The sequence below is a fragment of the Dendrobates tinctorius genome, unplaced genomic scaffold (assembly GCF_039654945.1).
Source record: "Dendrobates tinctorius isolate UK_male_01 unplaced genomic scaffold, ASM3965494v1 ptg000011l, whole genome shotgun sequence".
In the NCBI taxonomy this organism is placed as follows: Eukaryota; Metazoa; Chordata; class Amphibia; order Anura; family Dendrobatidae; genus Dendrobates; species Dendrobates tinctorius.
The window spans coordinates 17,464,054-17,474,728 of NW_027361679.1; the positions used below are offsets into that span (position 1 = coordinate 17,464,054).

General features: G+C 42.4%; 1 protein-coding gene across 1 annotated transcript; it reads right to left on the bottom strand.

Moving 5' to 3' along the window:
• Positions 1-6,799: 6,799 nt before the first annotated feature.
• Positions 6,800-8,013, bottom strand: ATOH1 (atonal bHLH transcription factor 1). The gene has a single exon (XM_073587915.1). The coding sequence runs from the start codon at positions 7,944-7,946 to the stop codon at positions 7,329-7,331; it is 618 nt and encodes a 205-aa protein (XP_073444016.1). The 5' UTR covers positions 7,947-8,013; the 3' UTR covers positions 6,800-7,328.
• Between the last annotated feature and the right edge of the window lie 2,662 nt (positions 8,014-10,675).

Here is a 10,675-nt window from a genome sequence, read left to right on the forward strand (position 1 = left end):
TGCTGCTGTTTATATATATATATATATATATATATATATATATATATATATATATATATATAAAACAAATGTATTGTGTATGTTTGCTGCTGTTCTTTGTTAAACTGTACCAATTTTTACTAACAGCCACTAATACAATATTGTGTTATTATGGCATGTGCACAATTAACTGAGTACTTCTCAGCTACTGGACTGTCATATGCTGTGAGTGGGCAGCCGCAGTGTTGTATAATTGCAGTGATGGTATAAAATCATTATTTTTGGCTATTTTTTCGATTATGTCTAAATTAATATAGTAAAACCTATTCAGTAGATCTTTATTACAATCCCTTAAATATTAGTTCTCATATCAATGGTTATCATTTGTAATATTAATAACTTCTGAAAATCATTAGTTCTGTAGGACTCCCTAAGTATCTTTTGAATCTTTTCTGCCGAGTAGAAAAACCTAACACTAAAAAAAATCTCAGTTTCTGCACATAAATGAGAACTCTTCATAGTCATTCCACTCACTCCTGAATATTTATGGGACAAGTATACATCCAGCTCCAACCTTGTTCTGTGACACTTGTTGTCTTGCTCTAGCCAGCCACCTGACACCACTTCAGAAGAAACCCCTCCATGGTTTAGCCTGAGTTCTTCGGTGTCCTCTCCTTTCATAGACTGCATGAAAGCTAGAGGTGAAAGAAGCAATTCATTTGTGATGATGAGAGCCTCACTTATTGCAGGTTGAGTATCTCCTGACTCCCTGCGGGTATCAGGCCTGAATAGAGAACCTCCTCTCCTAGGAGTCCTCTGGAGAGCTTACAGTAGACATGGACCATTCACTCACCTGGTAACTTTGGAGGTTTTGAATTCCAAGTTTTCGAACAGTTTATTCTGACCTGACACTAAAATCCGGCTATTGTTACATGTACCATGCTGGGGAGTTTAACCCTTCCCTGCCCCACATTAGATTATAAAGCTCTTGTAGAGTAGAGCAGTTCCCTGGGTGACCTACAAGTGACATTGATGGAGCAGCATCTCATACTCAGTCCTTATATATATTGCTAGTGATATGTGGTGCTGCTGATCATTATATGTTGGTTAGTTCTTGTCGATGTGTCATAGGTAGTCTAACAAAGTCTCCCAACCCAAACATGGTGATCAGCTCATGCATGAATACTAGTGGCCCTAGCTGTGCGTGGTGGCCATGTGTGCGGTGGGAAGGGGCCGCTGACTAGAAGGCTAGAGGTGGGGGGCAGTGATGATGATGATGATTTGGGCATGTTACTAGGGGGAGAGGTGGTGCTGGATTTGGGACTCAGCTCCCTAAGGAGCGCGGTGAATGGAGAGTGCGCTCACCAGCTGACAGCGTGCGCGGCGCCCCAGACATCCTACACTGGAGGCACGATAGATTGCTGGCAGCCCTCTATTGTCATCCTGCCCTCATTAACACACACTCACATTACCCCAGCCCCTCCACACTTCCACATCCACGGCCCGAACCTCCCAGGGCTTACATTAACCCTTGCACTTGTCGCTAATCTAGCTCATTTGCTGCACTGCATCAATGGAAAGGTCATTGGAATAAAGGATTTCATCAGACTATTTTTATTCTATCATAATCTCTTATTTTTATTTTCCTTTCTTTCTTTTTTATTTCCTTCATCCCTTCTCTTTTTTTTCTTTCTCTCTTCTTTCTCTCTTTTCCTTATATTTTCTTCCTCTTCGTTCTTATTTCTTTATTTCTTTCCTTCATTCCCCCTCTTTCTCTGTTTCCTTCTCTTTCTCTTTTTTTTCTTACTTTTTCTTTTTCTCTCCCCTCATAATCTTCTCTCATCTATCTATCTATCTATCTATCTATCTATCTATCTATCTATCTATTCTCTATCTATCTATCTAATGTCTATCTATCAATTATCTATCTATCTCTCATATTTATCTCATATCTATCTATCTTTTTCTTTCTTCCTTCCTTTCATTCCTTCTTCCTTTTTTCTTTATTCTTTCTTTACTTCTTTCTGTTTCCTTATTTTTCTCCCCTTTCTTTCTTATTTGTTCTTCCTGTCTTTCTTTATTTTTCTTTCTTCATCCCTCCTCTTTCTGTTTCCTTTTCTTTCTTTCTCTTCCTTCCATTTTTCCTTCTTTCTTTCTTTTTCTTCCCCCTCTCTCTTTCTCTATCTTTTTCTCATTCTTCTAGCTCTCACTTTCCATTAGATAGATATGAAAGATAGAAATTGTTATGAATTGTGCTTTCCTTATGGATGGTTAACATTCTTTATTGTTTATCTATCTATCATTAATATATATATATACATATATGTATATAATATATTTATCCATATATTATCCATCCTATCTCTCTATATATCTATGTATCTGTCAATCCATTTATCTCTTCTCTATGTATGTGTTTATCTATCTCTACACACAATTATCCCAGCAGCATTAAACTTTGAATAACTTGTCATTTGCCTGTTTCTGCTGCTGTGTGAGATTAATAATCCTGCTCAGCACTGAAGTCCATGATTTGCAGTTCATTGCTGCCTTTCATGAGCTGCTATAGTGGAGTGTGTAGGGTGAACATTAGGCATGCCTGCCTTGCACACATAGTTGGTGCCATTGCTAAGTATCTTGGTTACTTGGATGTGACTTGTGAAAGTAGAGGCTAATTGGTAATAATGGAGAGAAAGGAGTCAGCCAGCATGGCAGGGGAGGGCTGGCATATGGGGAATGAGCACTGTGAAATACTCAATATTCAACTATATCCAAAATATTAATGAGATTGCTGCAACCTGCAGCTCTATGTTACAGCTTGTTAATGGATTATGGGCATGCCTTCTGCCAAGGGTGGGCTCTGACTTTCCTGTTGTGTGTGTGGAGAGGAAAGAGTTACCCTGTACAAAGAGCTGGCCCTGGCTTTGGCCAGGATTCAGGCAGCCGGAGCTGCTGTCAGCTCTTCTCTGTAGATGGGGATGAGATTTGGAAGCCCTCGTGCTCTCCAGATCCTCGGCTTGATAGGTCATTTAATAGGCTCTCATTCTCCAATTCAGCGCTCAGATAGTGTAGTGTTACACATCATCTTCTTTGTTTCATCTGCAGCACGGGATCAGCATAGGATTTCTTGAACTTGTATGAGAGGAGAGATGGACGAGATACATGAGGAGGTGCAAGTGTTCCTTGGGATGTGGGGGGTGATGGTGCCCAGCTAACAAAACACTGGAAGGACTGCCCTGCTGCCATGGATCTGGGCAGAATCGGAGAGCAAGAATGCTGCCAGATCTAAGAGTTTACAGCAAAGTCATATTTTACTACTGCAATAATGCAAGCTAGGTTTTATAGTAATGAGAATGTATTTAGGGGAGATACTTTATTGTAAGGACTGACAAAAAGTCATTGTATCCAGATGAATGAAGGCTAGGAGCAGATCTGCAATAAGCTGTGCAATACTGGGCAAAAAATGTATTAGTGGGGAAGTCGTCCTACATTTAATTTTAATAAAAAGTAAAGGTGATAGGAGGAAGAAGAAGAAGAGAGAAGGGAGAAGAAGAAGGACAGAGGAGAAGAAGAAAAAGGAGAAGGAGGAGAAGGAGATGAAGGAGGAAAAGAAAAAGTAGAATAAGAAGGATGAGAAGAAAAAGGAGTAGAACGAGGAGAAGAAGAAGGAGAAGGAAAAGGAGTAGAAGAAGGATGAGAAGGAAAAGGAGAAGGAAAAGAAGAAGGAAAAGAAGGAAAAAGAGTAGAAGGATGAGGAGGAAAAGGAGAAGAAGAAGAAGAAGAAGAAGAAGAAGAAGAAGAAGAAGAAGAAGAAGAAACAATGAGCTCAACTTGAAAATATAGAGTGAGAAGAATTGGCTCTGATGAATATGCAAACAATAACATTTTATTATAAGTAGGGCAATAAAAATCTTGAAAAGACAGAGTTTTTCCTTTATCACAATATTAAAAGACTACAGAACTTGAGAAATGTTGCAGAGTAAAATTCATCTAATATATAAAGCTCAAGTGTGTGTATGTGTGTATGTCCGGGATTGGCATCCGCACCGTCGCAGCTACAGCCACAAAATTTGGCACAGTCACATGTCTGGACCCCGAGAGCGTCCTAGGCTATGTTGAGAGGCGAAATTTTAACCCCGCATGTTCCAATTCACCAAACAATTTTGCCCCTATCTACATAATGGGGAAAAGTGTGTGCGTATCAAGCCCCGCCCCTCATTATAAAGTCATAATGGTTGCCATGGCCACGCTGATTCATCATAGGTTTCAAGCCCCACCGCTCATTATGATGTCATAATGTTTGACTATGGGATGGAGGATGTATGATGGGTATATGGGCACCGGACTATGGGATGGAGGATATGTATGATGGGTATATGGGCACGGGACTATGGGATGGAGGATATGTATGATGGGTATATGGGCATTGGACTATGGGATGGAGGATATGTATGATGGGTATATGGGCATGGGACTATGAGATGAAGGATGTGTGATGGGTATATGGGCACTGGACTATGGGATGGCGAATATGTACGGTGGGTATATGGGTACTCGACTATGGGATGGAGGATATGTATGATGGGTTTATGGGCACGGGACTCTGGGATGAAGAATATGTATGATGGGTATATGGGCACGGGACTATGGGATGAAGGATAATTATAATTTGCTATAACTAACCACAGTTAGTTACTATGCCCGGGCAGCGCCGGGCTCTTCAGCTAGTTTGCTATAAAAGTTGTTATACTTTTGGCGTTATTGTATCTATAGAGCCCGTACAGCTTGGTGGGGACATTAGGAATACAGACTACATTGGGTTAGTACAGATACAGACATTGCAACCGCAGGGAAGGTTAGATAAAGATGCACCTGCGAACAGTACTGACCGGCAATGCACATTTGGTTTGTAGCTTTCTAAGCAGATCATCACTTCCAGAACATGCCTGCTTCATTGCAGGTATTTGTAAAATCACAGTGAGATAAAAGTGGGGTCTATGAGATGACTCTACTTAATTCTTTTACTTGTGAGAAACTTAACTCTCTCATTTCTGGCACCCCGATAAAATATAGACAGTGAGACTTTGTAACCAGTAGTAAGTACATGATGCCCTTGTTGTGGCTCCTTGTTCTTTTCTAGATCCTTAGTATATATGTGAAATTGTGCAGAAGGTTATGAAAGGGACAGGTGGCCCTAGTCATCATCACCTAATGGCTGTGTGCAGAACCTAATCCCCCTTAGAAAACCCAGCTCAGGGACTTCTCCTTTACTGTCACCACAGAGCGCAGTGTGCAGGACAATGTCATCTGATGACAGATCAGTCCCTCAAGTGTCCTGCACGTGGATTCTGTCCCTGCCAGAGTGGGGGGCAGAAGAGAGCATCCCATTGTGTGACTTCTGGGATTCCTCAACCTGAACAGGAGCACAATGGGCTCCAAAAGCAACTGTGATAGTGCTGCACCTGACTGCCACAAGCCTCCCAGAAGGCTACTGCCCATAGGAGTAGTGGCATTACTAGTAAAAATATTAACAATAATAAAAAATGCTGTAATGTCTATTGTCTGTACAAATCCCCTCCGAAATGTAAAGTGCTGCGGAATATGTCGGCGCTATAGAAATAAAATTTATTATTATTATTATTATTGAAAAAGAAGTGAAAATAGTACTACTGAAAATAGTGTTTGGACTGGTAATACTATAAATAATAATAGTAGTGTTTGTACTGATAATAGGAGTAACCCTGCCAATGAGAGTAATGGCAGTGATGCCAAATTTTAATTATACAAAGGATAAAAGTAATAAAAGAATGGAAGACAATAATATTTATTATTATTAATATTATTATTGTCTTCCTTTCTATTACTACATTTATCCATTGTATAATTAAAATTTGACATCACTATTATTATTAGTAGTAGTAGTAAAGAAAATAGTGTAAATAATGCAAAAGAAAGTATTAATAGTAGAAATGACAATGCTAATATAAGTTATAATAATTGTAGTGATGATAGCAGTAATGATACAAGTTTTAGTAATAGTATTGATGCTATCATCAGCAGTAATATAAAAGTTGTTGTAATAGTCCTGTTAATAGGAGAAATAATACAAATGACAAGATTAGAAGTGATGATAATAGTAATGCCATGATAATTACAATGATGGTGATTATCAGGATAGCAATCTCTGTATTGATAGTGATGATCATGGATATATTCAGTTACTCCTTGTGTGTTATTAGTTATTAGGATATGTTAGCTTTGTATTACTGGTATTACTAGTACTGAACCGACTATATATAATAATAAAAATAATTGTTTTAGAGTGTATATCCCTATATATGAATATATATATATATATATATATATATAGTGAGATTTCAGAATAGTTCTCATCTTTTATCACTAATATTAATTTTACTAGAAAAACATTTTATTGATATTTATTCGTTCCCCAAAATGACTTTGACGATCGTTGTGTAGATTAATGATCGCCGTTTCCTACATGGATTCACACACAATCATAAGAACAGCTTGTCATAATTGGGAAGATATATAGTGGTTTTGGAAACGACAATTTCTAGGAATGTTTCAGACATAAATTCAGATGTACATTTTATACAGAGCATCGAATAATAATAACAATTATTATTATTATTTGCACTTATGTTCCCAATTATTATTAGTAGAACACATAAAATGATAGCTCTCTCCATAAAATGAATAGAATAATCTCTTTACAGAAACCGATTCGACCCCCTCCTTAAAGCATCAATTTTTGGATCGTTTCCTTACATATAAAAGAGGCAAAGAACACGTGAGGTTTTGGATTTTGCTGGATTTTTTATTTGTCTCCACAAATGGTTAATAATAAGCGATGGCAGTGACCTGGACGAAATTAGCATAAAACAACAGTTTCGGGTTTTTTTTTTTCATAGAAAAAGTAAAAAATACAAACAAAACATGAAAACGTCAGAATAAATAATCCCAATAATAATAATAACAATTATGGTAGTGGGGATGAGGATGATGAGAGACATCACAATCCAAAGGAATCAGGAATAAAAACTTTGACACCAGCAAACATCTGGACACGGCAGGGGTGACACGAGTGGCTGCGTGACAGTGGGACAGGTTGGCGGATTCTTGTCTCCACGTGGAGTGTCTTTTCTGCCATCGTTGGCTGATAAAGTGCAAGAAGCTCTAGAAATTCGGGCATATATAGTATAAAACTAGCCTTTGTGAGTATTTACACGGGCGGAAGACACTGGTGGAGTGGGCCTGGCACTTGGCAGAGTTCTGTGCCCACGGGGCAGTCTGGAGTCCTGTTGGCGGGCGCCCACCCGTGCCATCTAGCTGTCCGAGTCGCTGTAGTGGGAGTGCGGGGAGAACTCGCCGTCACTCCGGTGGGACGTCTTGCTCTCGTCTGCGGAGCCCCGGGTGCCGGGTGATGGGGCCTGGAAGGTGAGCGGCTCCAGGGGGTAGTCCCCGGCGGGGTACGGGGGGCACGGCTCGGGGGGCGCCTGCAGCAGGTCGGACAGCGCGTTGATGTAGATCTGCGCCATCTGCAGGGTCTCGTACTTGGACAACTTCTTGTCGTTGTTGAAGGAGGGGATGACATTCCGGAGCTGATCGAAGGCGTGATTGAGGCCGTGCATCCGCCTCCTCTCCCGGGCATTGGCGGCCAGCCTGCGCTGCTTCTGCACCCCCTTTCCCGGCGGTGCCCGCGGCTGGCACAGCTCCTCTCCGTCCTCCTCCTCCTCATCTTCCTCCTCAGCCTGCAGCCCCTTGAGCTTGCAGAGGTCCCGCACCTTGTGCGCTCGGCCGGACGGCTGCAGCAGGTAGTCGTGTGGCGGCTGCAGGGAGGTGGCGGAGAGCCAGGCGCGGGGGTCGCTGGCATCCAGCAGGTACGGCTCCGGGGGCAGCTCCTCGCAGCACCAGGCAGCGGCAGTCGGCAGCAGGCGGGACATGGCGGCACTAGTCAGGCGCTGCTCTCTCGCGTGCACTCGGCTCCTCTCCGGTTGCTACAGGTGAGGGGGCCCTTTAAAAGCGGCACGCGCCGCTCTGTTCCCCCCGTGCCGCCCCCCTGCCCCCCCTCAGGATCCCGGCACCGCTCCTGTCGCGTGTCAATACGGCCAATGGCAGTCGCGTGCTCACAGCCAATCAGCGAGCGCCCTGCCGGTGTGCTAAGTGTGTGAGGTACTGGGGAGATGTGCGGGCGGGACGGCGGCTGTCACCTCATCCCTAGCCCAGAGCTGGCTGGCCATTATCTATCTATCTATCTATCTATCTATCTATCTATCTATCTATCTATCTAATGTATATCTTATCTATCTATCATACATCTATCTATCTCTCTCTCTCTCTCTATCTGTCTATCCATCTGTTATTGATCTATTTCACATCTGCCTATAATCTCCTTCTCTAGCTTCTCTCTCTTTCCTGCCCCGGGGCCGCACACTGTACATTGGTGCCAGGGCTGAGGCTTTACCTTCAGCTCGTCAGCTGCACACTCCGCACACAGCTGAGGCCAACTCCAGGGGACACAAGGGTTAATGTGACCTACTGCAGGGATCTGCCACGACCTCCTCCTCTTCCAGCAGCGCTTCCCCTCAGCTCTCACCTGTTCTCTGCCATTAATCTGCTCCTGGCACAGGGGTCAGAACTCTAGCTCCAGTCACCTCCTGCCACAGCGCCCCCACCTGGACATATGGAGTCATCTCTCCACTGGAGGCGCCTTCAGCCAGATCCATATACACGTCTGCCTCTGTCCTACTGTATCAGCACACGATGTGCCCACGTCCGTGTATAAAACACGTCTGCATATATACTAGCTATTACACTCCCGGAGTCTGCATACTATAGTAGTGTGTCTGCATACATCTATACTGCAGGTATATACCAGTGTAGGCGGTGTCTGTATACATCTATACTGTAGGTACAGTTGTGGCCAGAAGTATTGACACCCCTGCAATTCTGTCAGATAATACGCAGTTTCTTCCTGAAAATGATTGCAAACACAAATTCTTTGGTATTATTATCTTCATTTAATTTGTCTTAAATGAAAAAACACAAAAGAGAATGAAGCAAAACATTGATCATTTCACACAAAACTCCAAAAATGGGCCAGACAAAAGTATTGGCACCCTCAGCCTAATACTTGGTTGCACAACCTTTAGCCAAAATAACTGTGACCAACCGCTTCCGGTAACCATCAATGAGTTTCTTACAATGCTCTGCTGGAATTTTAGACCATTCTTCTTTGGCAAACTGCTCCAGGTCCCTGATATTAGAAAGGTGCCTTCTCCAAACTGCCATTTTTAGATCTCTCCACAGGTGTTCTATGGGATTCAGGTCTGGACTCATTGCTGGCCACCTTAGAAGTCTCCAGTGCTTTCTCTGAAACCATTTTCTAGTGCTTTTTGAAGTGTGTTTTGGGTCATTGTCCTGCTGGAAGACCCATGACCTCTGAGGGAGACCCAGCTTTCTCACACTGGGCCCTACATTATGCTGCAAAATTAGTTGGTAGTCATCAGACTTCATAATGCCATGCACACGGTCAAGCAGTCCAGTGCCAGAGGCAGCAAAGCAACCCCAAAACATCAGGGAACCTCCGCCATGTTTGACTGTAGGGACCGTGTTTTCTTCTTTGAATGCCTCTTTTTTCTCCTGTAAACTCTATGTTGATGCCTTTGCCCAAAAAGCTCTACTTTTGCCTCATCTGACCAGAGAACATTCTTCCAAAACGTTTTACGCTTTTTCAGGTAAGTTTTGGCAAACTCCAGCCTGGCTTTTTTATGTTTCGGGGTAAGAAGTGGGGTCTTCCTGGGTCTCCTACCAGTCCCTTTTCATTCAGACGCCGACGGATAGTACGGGTTGACACTGTTGTACCCTCAGACTGCAGGGCAGCTTGAACTTGTTTGGATGTTAGTCGAGGTTCTTTATCCAACATCCGCACAATCTTGCGTTGAAATCTCTTGTCAATTTTTCTTTTCCGTCCACATCTAGGGAGGTTAGCCACAGTGCCATGGGCTTTAAACTTCTTGATGACACTGCGCACGGTAGACACAGGAACATTCAGGACTTTGGAGATGGACTTGTAGCCTTGAGATTGCTCATGCTTCCTCACAATTTGGTTTCTCAAGTCCTCAGACAATTCTTCGGTCTTCTTTCTTTTCTCCATGCTCAATGTGGTACACACAAGGACACAGGACAGAGGTTGAGTCAACTTTAATCCATGTCAACTGGCTGCAAGTGTAATTTAGTTATTGCCAACACCTGTTAGGTGCCGCAGGTAAGTTACAGGTGCTGTTAATTACACAAATTAGAGAAGCATCACATGATTTTTCGAACAGTGCCAATACTTTTGTCCACCCTCTTTTTTATGTTTGGTGTGGAATTATATCCAATTTGGCTTTAGGACAATTCTTTTTGTGTTTTTTCATTTAAGACAAATTAAATTAAGATAATAATAACAAAGAATTTGTGTTTGCAATCATTTTCAGGAAGAAACTGAGTACTATCTGACAAAATTGCAGGGGTGGCAATACTTTTGGCCATAACTATATATGCCAGTGTGTGCAGGCAGTGTCTGTATACATCTATACAGTAGGTATATACCACTGTATGTAAGGGGTCTCTGTATACAGTACATCTATACTGTAGGTATATACCAGTGTATGTAGGTGGTCTGTTTGTT

Bases quoted from the DNA above. Each gene is read 5' to 3' on its own strand.
- ATOH1 (XM_073587915.1), bottom strand. From the start codon at position 7,946: ATGTCCCGCCTGCTGCCGACTGCCGCTGCCTGGTGCTGCGAGGAGCTG.